This window comes from Lytechinus variegatus, chromosome 3 (genome assembly GCF_018143015.1).
Source record: "Lytechinus variegatus isolate NC3 chromosome 3, Lvar_3.0, whole genome shotgun sequence".
NCBI lineage: Eukaryota > Metazoa > Echinodermata > Echinoidea > Temnopleuroida > Toxopneustidae > Lytechinus > Lytechinus variegatus.
In genome coordinates this window covers 20773743-20798782 of record NC_054742.1, presented here as the reverse complement: position 1 = coordinate 20798782, position 25040 = coordinate 20773743, and the positions used below count along the sequence as shown (strand labels likewise).

Below are 25040 nucleotides of genomic sequence, written 5' to 3'. Positions count from 1 at the left end.
CTTTATATAAGTTTCTTTTAGGAAATGAAATTAAATATTTTTAGTTATGTGTGAATATCTATTGGTTACAAAATGGCTGTTGGAAAATACACTTATACAATATGTTGTTTATTTGAGTGGAAGCTTTGTCAATTGGTCTTGTATGGTTTTTAACAATTTGCTGAAGTAGTGATTATAAGTATAAAATATTACAAAATTCTTTATCTGATGGGTTATCAAGTATCAACATATTTCTTTCTATTTCTCTAACATACATAGGGAAAAATGAAGTGGAGTTTCTCATATTGTTTTTTTTTCTACCATATAATGCAGGTTTTACTATACAAAACATTGTCCATTTATTAAATTGAGTTGGTGTATAAGATAAGTCCCCACTTTTGTAAATATTTATAAATAGTTTGAGAGAATATTTGGTATTTAATAATAATGATAATAATCATAACATTTGTACGGTGCTTTATGCAGATGTTTCTAAGTGCTCAGTTATCTATCAATTAAATTACTGGGGAGAATAAAAAGTAGTTTTAATGAATTCAAAACAAAATGCAACTAAGATATGCACCTCCACATGGACCAACCCACACTGATATCTAGACATTAAAAAGGTTGGTCTTTAGCGAGGTATTAAATTATTTGCAAGTCATTGAGTCCTATTCGCAATATTGTTTTAAAAATGTGTTTTGTTTTGGTGAATCATGAAATGTTACTGTCACATTTCAAAATATGCCTTACCACAGAAGATATGTATTAAATTATATTCCACCTCTGTAGTCAACTGAAGTGATATATGTCGTCCATTCAACTGGTCAAATAATCACCCAAATCAAGTTACTTCTAAACCATGGTTTATGCAGATTTCATGCATGCTAAAGTCAGTGCATACTATATAGAGAAACAATCCAATAATGAAAGTGCGTTTAAATTTGGAGTGGAATTACTTATTCAAAACAGTGGGCTCATTCATGCACAAACCATTAATTTGGAGTCCTGTGCCTGTAGCATGTTATTGGACTCTTTTTCAATACACACACCAAATTATTTGATGTATGAAATATGCTCAGTGATTTCAGAACCAACTTTGTGATTTGGGTCATGACTAAGAGTATTTACTTTTACCGCTATTGCATAATACGGATGACAACATAAAATCTCCGGACTAGCAAGATAATTTGATGGAATAACCTGGCTATATCTATTGCAGCAAGGTACATAATATTTAACTTACACATATAATTGACCACCATCAATATGGAAATGTAAATATTTACAGCAAAGTGTTTATCATCTCATTTTAAAGGTATATTTGAAAGGAGGTTTCTGATTGGTCAGATACGTTCTTACTACTGAATAATTTATTACATGACTACAACCATTGGATATTTGTGAGTTCCCATATTTCTTAATCATCTTATATAACACAAAGTGCACGCTTAATTCAAATCTACAAAAAATGTGCATTCAGGAAATATAGAAATTCTCTTGTGAATAATACCTCATCTCAGCATATGGCCTCGATGATATACAGTCTGTCCAAGAAAAAAGGAAACCAGGATTCTTATTTTTTGTCTCCCTTGCATAGCAGAGCAAGACTATAGGCACTTCTTTTCTGACGGCGGTGGTATCGTCAACATGGAAATCTTAACCAAGGATAAATTTTTGGAATGTCAACTTAAAAAAGTAGACCTACTTCATGAAACTTGGACATAAAGGTAATCAAGTAATACTGAACATCTGGCCTGAGTTTCAGGTCACATGACCAAGGTCAAAGGCCATTTAGGGTCAATGAACTTAAACCATGTTGGGGGAATCAATATTGAAATCTTAACCAAGGTTAAGTAATCATAACTTAAGAGTATATGGACCTAGTTAATGAAACTTGGATATAAAGATAACAGTGTATCACTGGAGATCCTGCCAGGTCACATTGACAAAGGACACTTAGGGTCAACATACCTTTAAAGGTCAAGTCCACCCCAGAAAAATGTTGATTTGAATCAATAGAGAAAAATCAGACAAGCACAATGCTGAAAATTTCATCAAAATCGGATGTAAAATAAGAAAGTTATGACATTTCAAAGTTTCGTTTATTTTCAACAAAAAAGTTACATGAACGAGCCAGTTACATCCAAATGAGAGAGTCGATGATGTCACTCACTCACTAATTCTTTTGTTTTTTATTGTTTGAATTATACAATATTTCAATTTTTACAAATATGACGATTAGGACCTCCTTGCCTGAAGCACAAAATGTTAAAATAATGGAATTCCATTTGTTCAGGGAGGAATGAAACTTCATTTCACATGACAATGACGAGAAAATAAAAATGTTTCATATTTCATATAATAAAATACAAAAGAAATAGCAAGTGAGTGATGTCATCAACCCTCTCATTTGGTTGTAACTGGCTCGTTCATATAACTATTTTGTTGAAAATAAGCGAAATTTTAAAATGCCATAACTTTCTTATTTTACATCCGATTTTGATGAAATTTTCAGTGCTATGCTTGTTGAATTTTTCTCTTTTTATTCAAATCAAGTTTTTGTTGGGGTGGACTTGTCCTTTAACAATTGGGGGTATTTGTGGCATTGTCATAACTTTGAAATTTCATGGATCTAGTTAATAAAACTTAGACATAAGAGCAATTAAAGGGGAAGTTCACCCAGACAAAAAGTTTATTGTAAAAATAGCAGAAAAAATATTGCCGAATGTTTGAGAAAAATTCATCAAATAATTAAAAAGTTATTAGAAATTCAATTATTTGATTTGTGACGTCATATGTGAGCAGCATTCCTACATAGCGAATGGTAAAAATCAATAAAATGTCATTTTCTCAGAAAATTGAAAATGGTTTTCACTGTAACTTTTGTATATCAATAGACAAATCATTTCACACCCGATCATGAAAAGAAAACAAAATTAAGTCATCAGGAACCATACAAAATTTGAAATTCATACATTTTATATTACATAACACATGGGGTAGCTGCTCGTTTATGACGTCACAAATCCAAAATTTTGAACTCTGATAACTTTCTTACCCTTTAACGGATTTTCCTCAAACCTTCACTAATATTTTTTACTATTTTTTCTCCTATTTTTACAACAAAGTTTTCTTCAGGGTGAACTTCCCCTTTAAGTATCCCTGAACATCCTGTGCCAGTTACAGGTCACATGAGCAATGTCAAAGGTCATTAAGGGTCAACAAAATTTGATGATGTTGGGGGTATTTGTGAAATTGTCATCACAACTTCGACAAACAACAAAGAGTGCTCAGGCAAGCACATAATATGCACACCTTTAATGCGGGAAATGGAGTTATTGGTCAAGCAAGAAAAGTGGAAGGTGGCGACTTCATCTTCACCTCAAAATCAATAGGCTTCCTCGGATCCATGCTAGTATCATACACACCAAATTAGATGAGCCTAGGTTAAGTTTAAAAACTTAAGTTACAAAATTTACAAGGACTGCAGAAGGGTAAGATGAAAACATATGACCTTGCCTTTTGACCTCAAATCAATAGGCTTCCTGGGATCCATGCTAGTATCATAAACACCAAATTAAATGAGCTTGGGTTAAAGGTAAATGCTAGTTTTGGTAACGATATCAAAATGAGTTCGTACAGAATCCAATGAAATGACCACCAAAGTGTCTGTATAAATAAAACGCATGTGCCAAAGAATTCTGGAAGAAATTGTGTAATTGCTGAGAAATCAGCAAATAAGCACAGGAATCGGGTAGGGCGTCGGGCCCGACGCCCTAAGCAATAATTATACATTGTCCCACGTGCGCTTATCTGTGTTGGGGATCTCCGGTGTGAACATTTTTCAGCGTAGATTTCAAGATTTCACAAAGTTCAGTTAATGTAACTGTACCAGATCTAGATCCTCGATGATATACTGACAATTAAGCCTTGTTTTACAGACTTTCTCATGAAATCAATGTTTACTGCAACTACTGGAATTTCTCTTTAAAAGTGAAACTGAAGTTACGCATTTACAAGGAAAAGTTAACGGACAGACACCGAGCGTGATACCATAATACCTCCCGTAGGACGGGCGTATAAAAAGAAACAATTAGAATAGCAGACTAAAGGGTGAAGGCCTTTAATCACATCTGAAATTTTACACTTTGTATCAAACCGTTTCTAGTACTTCTTTCATATACAGTGGTGCTAAAAATTAGTGAACCCCACCAGAAAATACACGTTTAAACTGTTCAAGTCATGCCATGTTTTAGATATCTAATTGTGAATTCACATGATATTACATTCAATGAAGTTTGTTACTCTGGGCTCGCTGAACATTGAAGCGCCGTTGTTTACATTCAACACACATGGAGTGCATTTTGTGGTGGGGTTCACTAAGTTTTGATCATAACTGTTTAATGAGATGAAAAATTAAGAAATTGCACCAAATGTTCATTAGAGTTAGAGATTAAAACACCCCTATTATCATTTACTACAGCAATTTAACCCTAAATAGATTGGGCTATTTTGACGCCCAAGAAAACGGGGGGGGGGGGGGGGGGGTGGCAGATTCAGCCCCTTATGATCTCAGCTGTCGAATGCGACGAAAATTTGCTCTTTATTGTTTCCTAATTTCGTACGTATTTCCTTGTTTTTTTTTACTTTTTTTTATTGTTTATTCAATTTATTGTCAGGGACTTTATACTGACCATAAATATGATGAAATTAATTGATTATCATTAGTAAAAGGAAAATAGTGATACATTTTGATACATTTCTGAATTTTGTCTAAAAGAATTTTTTTCTTGGATTTGTACACAAATTCACATTTTTTAGTAATTTGGGTCTGCATGCACTTACAAAATGTTACATGATTTGAAAATCACATAGCCGGGGGGCGCAATCTTGGTCTCAAAAGTTGCATGAGATTTGAAAGTAAAAAGTCAGCAAGCGAAGTGATCAAAAAATTCTGCGCGGCGGATTTATTCCAAAAAAATGTCGAGGGACGCTGAATCAGCCCCCCAGTCATATTGGGGTTAAAGTTTGATTGAACAATTATGACAAAATACTCAAGTTATAATCCTTCAGTTCATTGCATTAAATATTCATACTTATTTCTCTTGAAAAATCATTTTTCTTCAAAAATTTCAACTAACTTTGTTGGTGGTGTCTCAGCCCATTCTGGAAAATTGTCTTTGGTACTTGACAATTTATTAAGCCCTGATGATGATGATGGAATATGTGGATCTAAACTGAGATGATTCAACATATCTTGCATTGTTTCTACTACTTCAACCTCATCCTCTCTCCCACTTTCAACGTAGCCATCACTGACTTCTGCGTCTTTTCTCGTAATATGCAGAATTTTCAATCCAGAATCATTGTTTGGTAAATCTGACTTGTTGACTGAAGAGAGCACACCTTGACCTAGTCTACTATCTGAGCTGTCCATGCTTGATATCATCACCTTATTGACAAAGTCATTTTCAAGTGTACAATGATTATCACTGGATGTATCTCTGACTGAACCAGAGAAAGATTGGGGTATCGTACATGAAGCTCCACTGTCTCCTTCCTTCACAATACTTTGATCAGGAGCAGGGTCATCTCCATCATCACTATCTACAACAGCTGCATCATCCCTCCCCAAGGGAACCATCTCTTTTGCTCTAATGATATGGGCTGTCACAACATCAGGAACTGGAGTGTCTCTCAGTATAAGGTCAGGGTAGCCAACTTGATGAATGACCTCTTGCGCTGATTCCATAGAATTTTCTTCTTGAGACAGTTCTTGAGGTGGAGCATCAAGGTGACCAGGCTTTTGGTGGCCTTTTTGCTCTAATCCATTTTGCCTCAACTCTTCATTCTCTACAATCGATGCTGCCTCTTCTAGGTCATCCAGATCAAGGCCAATGTCTTTCTTCTCAAGCTTCACCTGTATTGAAAGGTATCATAAGTAAAAGTTAATCTGCACTAGTCAATGTAATAATTGCCTGATGAAAACAAACAAACCTATGCAGAGCATGTGTATTTGCCCCTTCTACGTCAGAGATGTGACCAAGGTAGATTCACCTTTACTCTGAAATATGAATATTGAATAATTCAATTAAATGAGGAAAACAAGTGGAATGCCTCTGGCAGTCTCGCTTGCATTATGCGATTCGATATAGCAGCAGTGGTGACTTTGAAAACAGTTATTAAATAATTATTCACAAAAGAAAACACTTGTATGATAATAAAATACTATGTCCATTGACTCAACATGACCTTTGACCATGATCATGTGACCTAAGACATGTGCAAAACAATCATTCATACTTGATTACCCTTACGTCAATGTTTCATGAACTACATGTGTAGATCCATAAACTTTCTAAGTCATGATGCCAATTCAACGAATACCCCCAACACGGCCAAAGTTCATTGACCCTAAATGAGTTTGATTTTGGTCATGTGACATCCGATGCAACTATATCTTTTAAAGTTATGACAATTCTACAAACGCCCCTAACATTATTAAAGTTTGTTGACCTTAAATGACCTTTAACCTTGGCCATGTGACCTGAAACTCACACAAGATGTTCAGGGATACTTAATTGCTCTTATGTCTAAGTTTCATAAACTAGATCCATAAAATTTCAAAGTTATGATGACAATTGAACAAATATCCCCAACATGGTCAAAGTTCATTTACCCTAGGTGACCTTTGACCTTGGTCATGTGACCTGAAACTCAGACAGGATCTTCAGTGATACACTATCATTCTTATGTCCAAGTTTCATGAACTAGGTCCATATACTTTTGAAGTTGTGACGACATTTAATCTTGGTTAAGATTTTGATATTCCCCAAATATGGTCTAAGTCCATTGACCCTAAATGACCTTTGACCTTGATCATGTGACCTGAAACTTGGACAGGCTGTTCAGTAATACTTGATTACCCTTATGTTCAAGTTTCACAAACTAGGTCCATATACTTTCTAAGTACTCTCCTAAGTTATGATGACATTTTAAAAACTTAACCTTAAGATTTCAAAGTTGACAACGCTGCCACCGTCAGAAAAGTCTCGCTCTACTATGCAGGCGAGACAAAAAGGGATTAACAAAACAAGCTACAGGTATTAATCAAATAATTGGGGATGCTGAACTTCATACATCAAATAAAAACAAAAAAATGCAACACAAGCATGAACGCTTTTAGACTATTAAACTTGACACATACATAACTGATATCAGTTCACCATTAAAATGAAGGTGGTCAGACTTTAGACGTCAACGGGCAATTATCTTACCTCTCCAATCTGCTGCTCCAAGTCTGAAAATCTTTCATTTGAAATTGATTGTAGCCACACACAATAATCTGAAATGTACAGATCATTGAGAATGTAACGAGGCTCATCATTTGACAGAAGTTTGTGGATTTCAAAAAAACACTTCAAAACCTGATTGCGACCTGCATAAAGGACACAAGAGATGATAAAATACTGAGTGAATATACCACAATAGATTATTCTTTTTCAAAATGAAAATCTAATATTGAATCAAAATCAGTATGGAATTATTGTTATAAGCTTTAAGATGATAACTACCTAAAATCAATCCATTTATGGGAGGGGGATCTAAAAAAGGCCTGAATTTTCATTACTCTAATAACAAGGCAAAAGCAATTTTGTGTCTCGCTCACTTATGAAAATAACCAGAAAAATTGTGATTTGCGAGGGCACGCAACAGAATTGTATCGAAACTTCAATGTGAAATGACTGGGATGGAATAACACTTGTCATAAGAGCCTTGCACGTAAACTTTAATGTTGACCTGAAAATGACCTTTGACCTTGCCATGTGACCTCCGACTGCAGCATAGCATGTAGGTCGCCTAAGTACATCTACCATCCAAGTTTTGTGGAAAAGTAATTTACGGTAGCAGGGTTAGGTGTCATAAGAGAGTCTTGCAAGTAACTTTAACGTTGACCTGAACATGACCTTTGACCTTACCATGTGACCTCCAACTGCAGCCTAACATGCAGGTCCCCCAAGTCCAGCCACCATCCAAGTTTGGTTGAAAAGTGACTTACGGTTGCGGAGTTAGGTGTCATAAGAGTGTCTTGTATGTAAACTTTAACGTTGACCTAAAAATGACCTTTGACCTTATCATGTGACCTTCGACTGCAGCATAACATGCAGGTCCCCCAAGTCCATCTACCATCCAAGTTTGGTTGAAAAACGACTTACGGTTGAGGAGTTATGTGCCATTATGTTTGTGACAGACAGAAGGACGAAGACGACGGACGGACATTTGGATCCCTAATGCCATGGTCACATTTGTTCTACGGCGGCCGTACGGCGAGTCGAAAACAGCCGTTTTAACAGGTTTTTTGTCCAACTACATATAGGTGGTTTGAATCAAAATTGATAAAACGGCTGTTTTCGACTAGCCGTACGGCCGCCGTAGAACAAATGTGACCATGGCATAAGTCTCGCCTTCACCTCTGGTGAGCGAGATAACAATATACTGATCATACTTTTTGTAAGGGAATATCATACAATGCAGAAAGCTATTCAACATACTTTGATTTCATTCTCGATACAGAACAATTATACAACTTTCTAAAGTTTCATAGATTTACAAAAAAAAGATCAAAGCACTTTGCAATGATGAGGTGAATTAAAAGTCAAAATCAAAACTAATATTTCATCATGATTTACCTAATCTTAGTATCATCCTGACATCCTTGAGTAACTTGCGACATAATGCCCAGCTTCGATACAAGGGATAACACAGCGCCCTCCTGCAGCAAGCTATGGTCATTTCACGAGTTGTTTGGAACCAATCAAGGCATGATAAAGTAGAGCTTAACTTGCATACAGTCCATGCTGACTCAACCTGATAGGTAAGACAAGGTTAGAAATTCAATAGTTTGGTAGTTGAATTCTCTGTAGGTCATAAAGTTCTAGACTGACTTCAAAAGTCAGCATAGTCAAGAAAAAGGGTATCAAAGTCAGGAAATATACACAATCTGCATTATAGCTGCGTATGACTAATATTTTTTTTCATTGGAGTGTATCAACAACTTAGGAATACTTCAGGAATTGATTGATGGCTTCTGCGATCCCTGTTAAGGCTGGTTTTCAGAAGAGGATTCTGCACAGGTCTCCATCCCTTGATAATTCTACAACAATCACATTCTCTTTCAATTTGGTGATTTGAAAACATTCTGCTAGTCTTACATCTCACATTTAATATCAAAATAGCAAAAGATAATTGATGTCAGGCAGTTTTGAAAATGTCTCTTATAATATAGCCAATATTTTAATTTTTGAAGTTGCAATCAATGAAGACCAAAAAAAAAAAAAATTAGTTTCCCTACAAAATATATGTAATTTTGCTTACATTTCTTTACTTCTTAACACCTACCAGAATTCCTGGGGGTGCAGCCTATGGAGAATAATACACGCAGCACCCCGAAAGAAAATCTTAAAGGTGCTTCAGCATCCCCTGCACCCCTGCTTCCAAGGGCTACATGCTCATACCTCTATATGAATCTTTAAAATACCATTATGTTTTAGATAACAGAAATGTATAGAATCATTTGTAATATAATTAACTTTCAGAGTGAAAACATTAGTATTTCTGTTTAAAATCTGGAATAGGCCAAATGACAGATCTTTCATAAATGACAGATCTTACATATTTGTGTTTAATATTCATAAACTTCATGAAAAGATAAACTGCTACCAAAATCTCAACACCAATTCATTAACTCAACAGGTGTACTAACATTACCAAAGGGTGATTGAACTACTAATAAATGTTTACTTACAGAATATTCTCCTTCATTTGATCGTACATTGTAAGCATAGGCAAAGAGAATGTCAGCTACTCCAAGCAAGGCACCATCAACCTCAAGTTTACTCAAGATGAATTCTTTATGAGGCAATTTCATCATCAACTCCTTCTCGTCTTCTGTGAAGTTAACTGCAATCAATCATAGTGAAATATTTATAATCGAAAGATTTATTCCAAAGAACGTGTATTGACATCAAGCCAATTGTTATTATGATGGAAAGAGAAGAAGGCATTAGTAATATTGTGTCTCGCCCACTTGTGAAAAAACCAAGAAATATCGTGATCTCCTTTGCCACGCAACAAAACTTTATCAAAACCATAAGTATGAAATATCTGGTATAAAATGTAATACAAAATAAAATTTGAGAAGGGCCAATTCATAAAATGCTACTTTTGTCACTTTCCCCTGTGTCTACTTCACCCCTTTGATATGAAATCATTGCACTATTTCACCTGTGTGAAGGTTTAATGTGTTTGCAGGAGCAGTAGATGTAGTGTCATAATGAGCTATATATTTTGAGAAATAAATGAGAGAAAAGTTTTCGAAGTTTGGATGAAAAGTGAGACACAGTTGCAGAGTTGTGTCAAAAGAACGTAAACTTTAACATTGACTTCAAAATGACCTCTGACCTTACCATGTGACCTATGACTGCAGCATAACATGCAGGTCTCCTACATCTCGAACCCAAGTTTGGTTGAATAGTGACTTCCAGTTGCAGTATTATATGTCAGAAGAGAGTCATGCACAGAAACTGTGATTTGGACCTAAAAATGACCTTTGACTTTACCATGTGACCTACAACTGCACCATAACAAGCAGGTCCCCTAAGTACATCTACAAACCAAGTTTGGTTTAAAAGTGATTTACGGTGGCAAAGTTATCTGTCATACTGTTTATGATGGACCGACAACAGTTGGATCCCTTTGTTTCACCCTCATCTTTGGTAGGTAAGACAAAAAGGAGCAAAGTTATCTGTCATACTGTTTATGATGGATGGACGGCAAATGAAGGACGGACAACATTTGGATCCCTTAGTCTCGCCCTTATCCCTTGTGGGCAAGACAAAAATGAGCTCAAGAGATAAGTAAAATTTTAAAGGTAAATCCTGAAAAATATACATTGTAAGTATGAGGACTTTTTCTTCATATATAAAAAAAAAATAATTTCTCTACAATTCAAGAACACAGACAAATAATGTAAGCCAATAATGACAATGGATGAGGATTATTAGCAATTTGAAAGAAAACATGACATATTTTTAATTATGACAGAGAGTGCTGTAAGAAAATCATCTTACTGTAACACAAAAAAATATATAACAGATTTAAAACAATTTGTTCCTTTTTCAACTATGAAAAACAATACTTATACAAATGTCTTTAATAGTCAGGTTTTATTGTAATTTTTAGCATAATCATACTGTACCTATCACACGCCTATCCTCTTCTTTCAACATATATACACAGCAATGTCAGTTCAGGAAAGCTTATGTTATAATCCACATGTTGCATTGCCATGGAAGCAATTTTTTCAAGTTGACAATAAAGTGGGCAGAAGCATAAATCTCCATTAATCATAAGACAAGATGCTAGAAATGAAGGTTGATTTCAATATTTACCAGTATAAGTAAAGTCTTGACTTGATGCTGCTTTTCCAGCTAAGACCATCTTCTCTCTCATCTTCTTGTAATTATGAACCCATGGAGGTTTGAATTCAAGAAGTGGTTGGATAGCATCATCTTGGTATAAATCAGCTCTAAGAAGACAAACATACAAATCAAAATGCAATGCAGAATAACTATGTTACACATCTTTTACCTCACATATTTTGTCAATTATCAAGACTTTGCAGACATAATACCATTTGATTGATGTTTAATATTATGGATCTAAACCATTCATTTTTTTCAGATATTTGAATTGCAGATGAAATTAGATAAAAGATAAAATTATCAAACTGTTTTCATAAGGTTGGCTTTAAATTTGTTTGACATACTTTTGCGAGTGGAAATCATTAATCTTGGGGTTTATTTTTTGTGAGAAAAAGAAACTCCTTTTGGGAGTGAGAACCCTTTATTTTTGCCTAACTGAGATTCTGAAGAAATACAAAGTTTCTATAACTTCCTCTCTGAAAGTTTGAGACTAGGAAATTTGTGCCTGCTCTTTTATGACAGAAAAAGGTATCCCTTGCATCACGTTGCATCCATTGACCTCCTTGACAACAAATCACCTGGCATCTACCAAGTAAAAAGACAATTATTGTTCATCACTTTGTTATACCTAGAATCAGTTGACATTATTCAACTTTTTGAAGTTTAGTAAAGACACACACCATGATACAGCAAGGAAATACAAAACATGGGGATATATCTTATAATTTAATTCTAACAACTCTACTTACAGATAATGACTGTCATCAAACTTTTCTTTCTCTGCCATCATCCTAGCTTTCTTCCTTTCTGGTAAAGAAATAAAATCTGCCTCTTCAATGTCTACTACTCCACAGATCTCATCCTGGATGAAGAGTAGCAATAAAACATGTATTTATAGACTATTGTGGACCCTTACCAGAGGGAGGCTTCTTTCCTCATAGCCAAATTTAGAGGGAGACTCACATCACTCCCAACTGCTTCAGGGGGAGGGGGAGACGTGATATTTGTCAGTCTCTCTCTGTTTGGCTTTGAGGAAACTAGCTAATCTGGAGAGATTGAAGAGTGCCATCGAATATAATTACTACTTCTATACTTCCCACTCACAACGGTCCCTGGATTGATATAGATATGATATGGTACTTATGTTGCAGCCAGCTCAAGCTTGGAAACTGCCAATAATTTTGCAGGTTTTACCATTCTTATTTGTCCCTCTTTGAGCAAAATTAATGTGCTGCAAAAATTTCTTTTGCAGTAGATGGTCAGTGTATTTTTAACTGCCAATATCCAGTGTGTTAGGAGAGTTAGCTGACCGTCCCATATAAATAATATCAGGCAACGAACAGGATGAGACAGCATTATTTGGTCTTCTGAAATATGCCTGAAATTTTCAAAGAGTGTAAATGAGCTTTTACCCTTAATCTCTTGAAGACACCACTTCTCCTATTAGCAAAGCCATATGACACATGTCCATTCATTTTTTCCTTTTCCTCATCTCCAAAATATGGCTGCTGATCAACCTGCCAATCAAAGTCCTCTTCTCCCGTCACATGACCTTTCTCGTCATTGTTACCTACATTTGAATATTTAAGTTCACAAGAAAATAACATAATTATATGTAACAAAAGACAAAGATTGTCAAACACTAACATTATGAAGAAAATATAATGTGAATTTCAAAATAAATTACATAGGACTCTGAACTTCATTGAAAAAGTATGGATGTTAATAGCATGCCAGAATCATTAACTTGGGTGTTGCAGTAGTGAAATCAGTCTAGTACCTGTATTATAAGATTTGAATTTGTGTTCAAAATTTGAAATAAATTTATATTTGGAAGAAATCTTGGTCTTCAAAAAATGAAATTGAACATACCAAGTACTTCAATACATGGTTCTTTAGCTGATGTTTGTCCAGATGGTGCTAACAGTTTAGTAAGTAAATCTAAACCATGGAAATCTTCTCCTTCACGTTCCTTAGGTATTCTGATTGTAAATGTTCCTGTTGAAATTAAAAAAAGGGATACAAATAAATTCAAATACAAGGTGTTTTAGCTCCAAAACTAAAACAATATATTCCACCGTGTGTTTTTTATCAATGTGTAAACACAAATTTGTATGCATAATAAAGATATGCCCCTATAAGTTACCCTAACCAGGCCGGGCTATTTTGGCGGTTCTTTGGTGGGGGGATTAAATCAACCCCCACTCCCAACCGAGGTCACAGCCACCAGTTGTACAAGCGTTGCAAAAATTTGCACAACTGTACCATGCAATGTAATGCTGTACTTTTAATTTTTCTTTTTTGTCTCAGCATGAATGATACTTTTTGTTTTAATTCACTACATAAAGCTCCTAGAATGCTTTTTTTTTGCTGTAAATATTCTTTGTAGCAGTCCTAACAATTTTAAACATAACTTGGATTTCAAAATAAATTTCTTATGTATTTCACTGTTTATAAATTTATTAGCTACTTAAATGTTCTTAACATTTTGTTTTTCTTTGTTTTTTTTTAAATATATTGCACAACATTTACATTGACTTTGTACACAAAATCACATTTCTGAGCAATTTTGGGTTCAACAAGCACTTATAAATGTTAGTAATTTGTGCTGTCTCATAAAATGTGCAAGACCTTGAATAAGTCAACAAGTAGCTTGGCCACAAAATAATAAAGTTAATGCAACCTGAGTTGGAGATTTACAATTAAAGATTCCAGTATTGGTAACGATCTCAAAATGACTTTTTACAGAATCTTATATAATGACCACCCAAGTGTCTGTTTGTATGAATAAAAAATATTTGCCAAAGGATTTTGGAAGAAATTGTGTAATTGCTGAGAAATAAGCAAAATAAGCGCGGATTCGGTCACTTCCGTTGGGTCTTTATTCCAGCAATAATAATACACTGTCCCACGTGTGCCTTTCTGTGTTGGTTATCTTCAGTGTGAACATTTTTCAGCGTAGATTTCAAGATTTCACAAAGTTCAGTTTATGTAACTGTACCAGATCTAGATCCTCGATGATATACTGACAATTAAGCCTGGTTTACAGATTTTCTCATGAAATCAGTGTTTACTGCAACTACTGGCATTTCTCTTTAAAATAATGTGGTATTAGATTATAACCCTCACATTGCTAAATATAATGATAATGATAACAAACCTGCATCTACATCATATGAAGCTTTCTCTCTTCCATCTTCAATGAGACGACCAGGAAGATTCAATCTATATTATGGGGAAAAAAACACACCAAAATCTACGTAAAAATACACTGAATTCCAAAAGAAACTGATCAAACTTTACATAGACATTGCACCGAGTCCTCTCCGTCAAAATTAACTATATTTTTACACAGGCTACATGTAGCTTCAATAATCTTTACCAAGCACACGTCAATACTTCAGAGATTGGTCAAATCAGAGAGAGGCTATACATGTACATGTAGCCCCTCACATCAATCGATTTCAGAATCTAAAGTCCAACAAGTGGAATGCCTCTGGCCGTCTCACCTGTATCACACTATTCAACATAGCAGCAGTGCTGACTTTGAAAACTACTATAACTCGCACAAGATGTTCAGTGATAATTGGTTACTCTTATTTCCACGTTTTATGAACTAGACCAAAACACAGAGATAGGATGGTAATTCAACAAATACCCCCAATGTGGCCAAAATTCATTGACCTCACATGACCTATTTCCACAGAGCTGTATAGGTGATCCTGATCATGTGACCTGAAACTTGCACAGGATATTCAGTGATACTTAATTACTCTTATGTCCAAGTTTCAAAAGTCAGATCAATAAACTTGCAGTTATGATGGTAATTCAACAGATTCCCCCATTATGGCCAAAGTTCATTGACCTTGGTCATGTGACCTAAAATGCGCAAAGGATGTTCAGTGATACTTGATTACTCTTATGTCCAAGTTTTATGAACTAGACCAACATACTTTCAAAGTTTTGATTGTAATTCAATAGATACCCCCAAATCGGCTAAAGTTCATTGACCCCAAATGACCTTTGACCTTGGTCATGTGACGTAAAACTCATGCAGGATGTTTGGTGATACTTGATTAAACGTATGTCTGAGTTTACTGACCTAGGTCCATATATTTCCTAAGTTATGATGACATTTCAAAAACTTAATCTCAGGTTAAGATTTTGATGTTGATTCCCCCAACATGGTCTAAGTTCATTGACCCTAAATGACCTTTGACCTTGGTCATGTGACATGAAACTCTATTAGGATGTTCAGTAATACTTGATTAACCTTATGGCCAAGTTTCATGAACTAGGTCCATATACTTTCTAAGTTATGATGTCATTTCAAAAACTTAACCTTAGGTTAAGATTTGATGTTGACGCCGCCGCCACCGTCGGAAAAGCGGCGCCTATAGTCTCACTCTGCTATGCAGGTGAGACCTAAATGGCAAAAGAAAGACCAATGAAAATGAGATGGGATTACACAAATTTCCAAGTTTATATACATATCATCATGGGTATTTTTCAGTGATTGACTCAATTACAAATAAGCTACAGGAAATTAAGATGAAAATTTTGGATGACTGGAACAATCACACAGTCACACTCAGGTCCCCCTGGCCATGTCCTTTTAAGTGGTTTGTGTGTCTGTACGTATCTCACTCAGCCACATACAGATAAAAACAAAGTTCAGACCCCCCCACTACAGGGACATCCCCCCGGGGAAACTGTATGTGGCTGTGTGACTGTTCCTGCAATTCAAACTTCTGATTTATAGTGATGATGACTTAATAATAACACATTTGCTGATATTTGTGATAAGTCTTTTTTGTGACTAGCGAAACTCTGCTCTGCAGTTAAATAAGGCACATAATGTGTATTACTTAAGGTAGGAATGTCTTAGAATGCATTCAATAAAGTACTTGTGAGGGTCCTTATTGATTAATTTTGACAAGTAATATATCCTTTTAAAGCTTAGGATGTGCCTTTTTATTTTATTTTGTTACTCACCTGAGGAAATATGGCTTTGAATGAAACTTGAAATCTCTACCATCAACAAATATTTCTGTCTCGGATACCTTTGCATAGCGTGCTTTGATGATAATAATAATAAAGGATGAATCTTGCTGTAGCTCAAATGCAGGAGTTAGCATGATGATCCTGTAATGAACATACAGATCCAGATTAATGCTACAATCACTTTATAAAAATAAGTTGGATTTTTTTTACTGTACAGTGTCAAATTTTAAAGATAAATTTCAGTTCTGGTAACGATCTCAAAATGACTTTATACAGAATCTAATATAATGACTACCCAAGTGTCTGTTTGTATGAATGAAAAATATGTGCCAAAGGATTCTGGAAGAAATTGTGAAATTGCTGAGAAATAAGCAAAATAAGCGCGGATTCGGTCACTTCCGTCGGGTCTTTATTCCAGCAATATAAATACACTGTCCCACATGTGCCTATCTGTGTTGGCGATCTTCAATGTGATCGCATTTCAGCTTAGATTTTATGATTTCACATCAGTTTAGTTCAGTTTAATGTAACTATACCAGATCTAGATCCTCGATGATTGATATAGTCATACTTAACCTTGGTTTTACAGACTTTCTCACGAAATTAGTGATTTACTGCAACTACTATCATTTAGCTTTAATGCCTCTACAATTATCAGATGTTGACAGTGATCATAAACATACTGTACATTGGAATTCTCACATTAAAAAAAATGTGATTATGTAATATTTCAAATAATAAAATAAGGAAAGAACATAACATTTTAATAAACAAAACATGTTTCAAGGTTCACATCTCATCATCAGCCTAAAATCATAGACCAGGGTAAATGGTATTTATACTATACAATTGGGATATAAATGTAATTTCAAGAATGTAGCTACAAACTACAATGGTATGTGGAACAGGATGAATTTAAAAAGGAGTGAAAGTAAAAATTAGGTAAGTTTGAATCAATTTCTATCTAATAAAGTAGTATTCTATCGAACTATATTCCAATTTATATGCTAAAATATATATATTTTATATCACATACATATACAAAATAACCCAACACAATCTAATTAAAGGGGCTAGAAAAATAAGAGACAAGCACTTCAATTCATGACATGGAGCCACATAGTGCTATTCATCCGATGTACAACGATATAATACTGTCCTCTTAAACCACTACACATGCGTTTGGCAATGATTGGACAATTTTGGCTCATTTTCTCTTGATCTACAGATGAATGCTTGATTTTAGATTTTATAATACAGTTACTGAGTTAGCATGATTTTTTTACATTAAAAAAAATGATTTATCAATTCACATTAATAGAAATTGCGAGTGAGCAAGAGAGTTGATTCACAAAGATAATTGCATTGTCCAAGTGAGAGAAAGATCCAGCATTGTCCAAGTGAGAGAAAGATCCAGCAATCTTGGATACTCAACATCACAGGAACACCTTTTCAATCATTTCTTGCTATCTCAGAGCAAAAATGTACAAGTGGCTACATGACAAAAGATTAATTACAACGCAAATGTACTGCGATGTTGTACAAGACCTTTGGATAGTCGAAAGAAGGAACACAAACCGTCACATCCCGCCGTACAGATATATAACGTCGTTAAACGTATATTTTATTCGATCTGTTTTAACAAAATATATAAAACAATAATAAGTCTTTGTTTACATAACTAATGTTCAGTTAATAACATGTTAATAAATAAGATTGTTTTATCACACTGCATCTTGTTTCACGTGTAATTATTTCATTGTTTTTATACATGAAGACTCATTGTCTATTGTCCTTTAAAACAGGATAATCATGATTATCAAACCAAATTGTTATCGAAATTATTATAATCTACTGTCTGTTTGATCAAACATGTCAAAAGAATAGAAGCAAATCAAGCAATATCTGTAATATTCTTGTAGCTTTGAATAATCTCAACTTTCTCAAACTTTGTCAATTTTCTTTTAGCTATGCACGTGTTGACTTAAAATAACTTTACTTATCTTGCATATACTAGTATATAATTCAACTTAAATCATATCTAGTCTAGGCTTATATGCCTGTGTTTCTAATTCTTTTCACAAACAGTAACAAGTGGCTACTACATTAAATAAATCTTTTGCCAGCAATTAAGATACGACACATACTTTTAGAGTAATAGCCAAATACTTTCTTAGTATACACCAATGAAATTAAACATTCACTTGATTCTGAAATGATTTGATTTTAGATCAAAACTTGTTTTGATTTAGTATCCATTATGTTTATCTGTTTTTGTGAATAATATTCTTCTCTGTTATATCAAAATCATAATATCATTATTTTCCTTTTCATTAATTTCGCAAATAAGTTCTTAATACAAACATACAATTTTCACTTTCGTAGATCAACTCTTTCAATTAGCATACTTTATAATGAATCTAGACAAAAAACTGAAAACCGGAAATCCGAAACCAGAACCGGGCCGAAAACCGGGTCAAAAACCTACACGCCCTGCTCTCATTCCTAAACAGGGCAAATCGAGGCACTACAAATTATCTTTATTTAATTTATCTGACATATAAGGAAAACATAAAGGATATGATGCAGTATTTGGTACCCTGGGGTACCAAATAATAATCCGCCATTTTGTTGAATCATTTATTTTATTTTTTGCGCTGTTCCCTGTGTTACCAACAAATGTGTACAAATATATTTTAATGTTTTGTACAGATTTTTTTTTCTTTTTAGTGATCTTATGCCTTGTTTGCAGTGCTGTCAGCCTTTAAAAAGGTATTCACAATTTCCTCAATCTTCTCCTCCCCCAACTTCCAAACCACCCTCTCTCTTGCATTATCAAGTTTGTCCTTCCTGCTAAGTTTCTTGTATTTTTTCTTCGGCTTAAGAAGGCCTTTGTAGCCGCCCGCGACCGACATGATTGTGTACACAATCCGAACACTAGCTACGTCCGAAGCGAAGTTAGCTATGTTTAATTGTAACGTGTTGCCGGTCTACTACCCGGTAAATAAATTAATACAAAATGAATGAAAATAAAATTATAAAATCATTTTAATGACATTAAAATTATTTATTACGTAAATCATAATTATTGATGTTTATCACAAGAATCAAAGTCCATAAATTTGATTTTAGCTCTCCCCAACATTGCTCGATCATTATACAAAAACTAATGGCTATCTTCACTTTTGGAAATTCATGCAATACCATTGCAAATGCGCTGCACATGCACTGCGCTGTGCCTGTGATGGACGAGTAATAAGCCTACACCACCCCCACCGTGTGTACCAGGGCGAGTTTTGGGACTATAAGCTAATCTTTTGTGTAAGTTAGCTGTCGAAAAGTATACTTAAATTCTTAAGTATAACATAATTTGTTTACTCTTATTGGCATTAGATTGTATCAAAAGAAAGGAAATAGGCGTTGTGATCATTGTCCCCATTCATTGTCATGATTGTCGCACCGATCGTACGACCGTGATCACCATGACAACAATGTAACTGTACACTATTACAACACAAGATGGCGCTGCACAACGCCGTACCCCGGGGTACTATGGTACCCCGGTGTACGGCGTGGTGCATCATATAATGAATTAAAAAACACTTACTCTTTATTGGCGGGACATAAAACCACGTTTAAATCACATCAAACAACAGAAAGTTTCCCCCAAACTGCGGAGGCCGATACTGGCGTCTGACTCCTGAACCTTTTAAAAAATGGAGTGACACGTCAATGCACCTATGCACCAAACTCCACTAAGCGGACTTAATTTGCATAACAAAATATCGCATGTCATTCTATACGGTGTCCTAAATAAATGAAGGGAAATAAATACAAATAATTAAACGCTTTCAATATTGATATTATATAAATTCAAACAAACTTTTCGCTGGCGAAACAACCTTGTTAACTTGTCAACCATGCTAAAAGGAAGAATGGAAAGAGTTGGCAATGCAGTGAAGTGTGACAAGGCCATATGAGTGGAAATTGTCTGTCCACATGAAGGAGTTTGTTTTGACGTGAGAGAATTTTAATACTTTTTAAGGGAATGGATCCTTTCAGACCCAACTTCATAGATGTGTAGGAAACTCAGGAATGGACTACAAGAAATCAGTGTTGGATTAATGTCAGCTAACTTTCTCCATGACCACTGCCGCAAATTCATCAATGATCTCTATTACTAGCAAAAAAAAGTTCAAAGTTCAAGAGATAGAGTTTGAAGAGAGTCTCTTTGGCCAAAATATGGATCTTTGGGATGGTGGAGAGGAGAACCAACCATATTTTCCTCTACCAAGTTGAGAAGAGGGATGAAGAAACTCTAGTTGCCATCATTGAACGTCATATGAAGAACAGTTCTACCATTTTGTTTTACGGCGGTCAGAGGGAGGCTGTGGGCACCTGGTTGTCAGGGAAACTTTACCACGAATCACATACTTTAATAATTTTCTCACCTAGCAACTATGAATAAGTTTCCCTTGTCTGTCATGTGCTCTCTCCCCTCACACTGCCATGTAAACAAATTACATGAATTCTTATTTACAGCTGCAGTTGACCTTGCGGCGGACGACAAAATATGCATTTTCCCCTCTGAATCATTTTAAACTTGAATGGCAATATCAATAGGAAGGTTTTCTGTGTTTTTTCTTTGTCTTATCAAGTATTAATCTATGTGTCCCTGTTCTTTGTACCACTTTTTGTCTTCCATCTTTGAGCAGTTCTGTTACTTTCTCCAATCTCTGCTGTTTCTTTGTCTTTCCAGCTGTTTAATGATTGTGCATTCGTTAAGGGCCTATCCACAACAAGCTTTTGCTTTACTTTGGGTCCATCCACTTTGAATGTAATGCTAATTCATCCAGTTGGTTAGTGTGTATATTTCAACCCCTATCAACATGGGTATTGTCACTTCAACATTGAGGACTCAGAGCATTATGTACAGCAACACTGGGACAAATCATCAGGGGAAATCAAAATTGTTCAACTAGTTATATCATACTAATTTATTATTATGCAATAAAGGGAGCTTAAATTAATAAGTTCAAATAAAACAAGGAAGTGTACGAGGAGAAATAAAAAAAAATGAAAGTGTTAAAAAAAAAACTCCTCGAAACAGACTGCTGCCAGCGGTCTATTTATATGTTACAAAGCAAGGAAACACACACTGGTTCACTGCAACCATCCTGCCTGTGGGGAATCTACAGGTAGGACTGTAATGCTGTACATACTGCACACTTAAAAAATCATTAAAATATCACTTTTGTGACCAGAATTACCAATTCCTTACAGTTGCAATTTATTTTTCTTTACTAAAACTCAAACACGCTCAAAAACTTGAATTTTGGGCATATTTTCGTGTACGCCCTCTATTGGTGGAAAGTAATATAGCAAGAAAATTTTCATTATTCAATTTCTGTTTTTAATTGAGGAAAAGATAATTCAAAGAATTAAATTTGCATAAGAGCCAAGTTATATGATGAATAGCTGTAATGGACATTGACAGTGTAAGAAAATCAAGCATTTTTCCCATAGAAAAAGAGAAAATAAGCCAAACATTGCCACCCTTATTTTGCCACACATGGAGATGTAACTGAGAACAAGGTTATATCATATACCTTGTTCATTGACACTCATTCTATGAACAAGGTTATGATATAACCCTGTTCTATCATAACCTTGTTCTCTGTTACTCCTCCCTGTGAGGCTGTGTGGTGTAATAAGATTGGCAATGTTTGGCTTATTTTCTCTTTTTCTTTGGCCTTTTTGGGACAAATGCTTGATTTTTTTGACACTGTCAGGTTCCATTACAGCAATTCATCATATAAAAAGCTCTTAAGTAAATTTGATTCTTTAAATTTAAAATAGAGATTGAAAATCTACAATTGTCTTGCCATATTACTTTCCACCAATACATGTAGAGGGCGTACACAAAAATATGCCCAAAATTCCACTTGTTCACTGCTACCACCCTGCCTGTGGGGAATCTACAGGTAGGAGCTATGGTATGCCAATATTGTCCAGAGCACACACTTTAAAAAGTCATTAAAATATCACTTTTGTGACCAAAATTACTAATTTCCGTACAGTTGCAATTTATTTTTCATTAGTAACTTGGGAATAATTTTTGTATTCACCAGAGAAGGCAGAGTGCTCAAAAACTTGAATTTTGGGCATATTTTTGTGTACGCCCTATATTGGTGGATTTTAAAATTTTTAATATGGCAAGAATTTTTTTTTTTTAATCTCTATTTTTAATTAAGAAAAAAATGATTTAAAGTATCAAATTTTAATAAGAGCCAAGTTGTATGAATAATAGGTGTAATGGAAACTGTCAGTGTCAGTGGGTACTAAAAACATCAATCATTTGCCCCAAACAAAAAGAGAAAATTTAATAGCCAAACATTGCCACCCTTAATTTTATTTTGCCACACATGGAGATATAACTGAGAACAAGAACATAACCTTGTTCATTGAATGAGTGCAAAATTCAAGTTTTTGAGCGCTCTGGTGAAACAAAAATTACCCCCAACTGTGTCTGAGTCAGTGTAGGCCTAATGAAAAATAAAATGCAACTGTACCGTGTACGGAAATTAGTTTTTCTGGTCACAAAAGTGATATTTGAAATTGTGTGCTGTGTACAGCATGGGCATAGACCTTATCGCAAATAGATTCACGCAAAGGATCATGGGATCGCAAAGGGGGCAATAGCGCCGCTATTGTCCGGATGCGACCATGCAACCGCAAGCAGCCGACAATATAGTGTACGATTTCCATAGTGAATCAAAATACGATCGACGCCCGCAGCCAACATTTTTCTAACTTCCAGTAAACGCCTCGTCATATTTGTTCCAGAGTCTAACATCACTTTTCTTCTTAATCATGGGTGGCAGAGATAGATGTGCTGTCTATATCTGCAAGAATCACCACAGACTTTACGAAAACAAGTGCAATTTTGTTTCATTTTCGCGCACTGTCTTTGCGTATTTTGAGCTGTGCAGCTGTGACTGTGCAAAGTGTGCTTGTATATGCACGGACAGCGGGCACTCTCGGCCCAGTATATAGTGTACGTCGGCGAGGCAGTCACGGTGGAAGAAACTGGTCCCGGAATTCCAAGCAATAATAAAATGATAATCAATAAAACAAAATCTGCAGTAGATTACTTTGTTCTAGTTATATATTTTGTAATATCATTCGATAGTCAAGAATACATGTTTCATATAAATAAATATCTCAATCACGATTTTATTCAGAGTAGGCCTATAAACCCGGAGCTGTGTTTTCTTTTTCTCTCCACAGATAGGCTACATAATTATTGCATATGATTCAGGATTATGGTCGGACATTCTGAAGTTTTATTAGTGGCATGCTTAGACAAAATAATGAATCTAAACAAAATGAGAATAGATGAAAGTATGTTGAGAGTAAAATAAGTTTTAAAAAAATAAAATAAATGAGGTAGGTGATCTGTAAGAGAAGTGACTGAATGCGATGAAATTTGAAGATGTAAATGTTGAAATAAGATATTTTAATCAAAAGAGAAATATATATAATTTATATGAATTAAATATCCATCATCTGCTAAGTTTCAGACAAAATAAAATTACAGAGAGGTTGGACGGATATAGGGCTTCACGGGGAATGTTTTTTTTTCTGCTGGTTTATATTTCACCCCCTCCCCCGTAGCAGAGCTTGTATGATCAAACTCAAAAGCCGCCGGCTTGCAAAAAAAGGACTATATATTTCCCCCAAAATAACAAAAACTAGCTAAATTTATGTGGAGATAATATGGTCTACATCATGATTCTCATGAATATTCTTTAATGGAAAAATATTTCTGATCGCCGACGTGCTCTTTTCTTTTTTTCGATCGGCATTGACCCGCAATCACCGTCTCACTTTTCCCACAAAATCTTCCCAAGTTTAGCCCCAGAAAACTTCGAAAATACGGTGAGTATTGAGTTCATATTTTCACTGGGCAATCGTGATACAAAGATTGTTCTATTAACCCAAATTCAAGTATCCAAAATAATTTAAATACGAAGAAATCAGCCTTTTAAAAAAGCCTGGATTTTGAGTGACACTACACAAAACATATGGCGTTGTATGGCTTCCCGAAAGCCGATTCCGCGTTTGCCCCCTTTCGCATCCCGTGATCCTCTGCGATGACAGACGCCCTCACGCGACAAACGCTATTTGCGATAAGGTCTATACCATAATCCTACCTGTAAATTCCCCAGGCCACAGGCAGGATGGTAATGAACCCTGGCTTGGGTGGTTCATTGTCATTGAATACATGTATGAATGAGTGGCCGTGCCGTGGCGTGGAAACACATGCGCATACAAATAACTAACACCGACCACAACACGTGGGGCTACTTACCGGTAAATTAGAATCTACTAAAAACTAATCATAGATCTAAAAGTTACACATAAAAAAGAACACTGTTAATATACTGGTACTCACTTTGTCAATCTTTACTTGTGAACTAGGGTGATTGTAAAATAGATGAAGAAAATGAGAAATGAGGGACTTTTGATTGATTAGAGAGTGCTCCTACTCGACCGCTGGCTCCAGTC

General features: G+C 35.2%; 1 protein-coding gene across 1 annotated transcript; it reads right to left on the bottom strand.

The window, feature by feature from the left end:
- Window positions 1-4650: 4650 nt before the first annotated feature.
- LOC121410465 (protein SHQ1 homolog) lies at window positions 4651-25040 on the bottom strand. Its single transcript, XM_041602575.1, has 11 exons — window positions 24928-25040; window positions 16461-16610; window positions 14626-14690; window positions 13338-13463; window positions 12878-13035; window positions 12215-12327; window positions 11433-11569; window positions 9788-9942; window positions 8673-8850; window positions 7260-7420; window positions 4651-5902 (listed from the first exon to the last, which is right to left on the bottom strand). Exons 2-11 carry the CDS (start codon window positions 16601-16603, stop codon window positions 5096-5098), a joined length of 2043 nt encoding a protein of 680 aa, XP_041458509.1. The 5' UTR covers window positions 16604-16610; window positions 24928-25040; the 3' UTR covers window positions 4651-5095.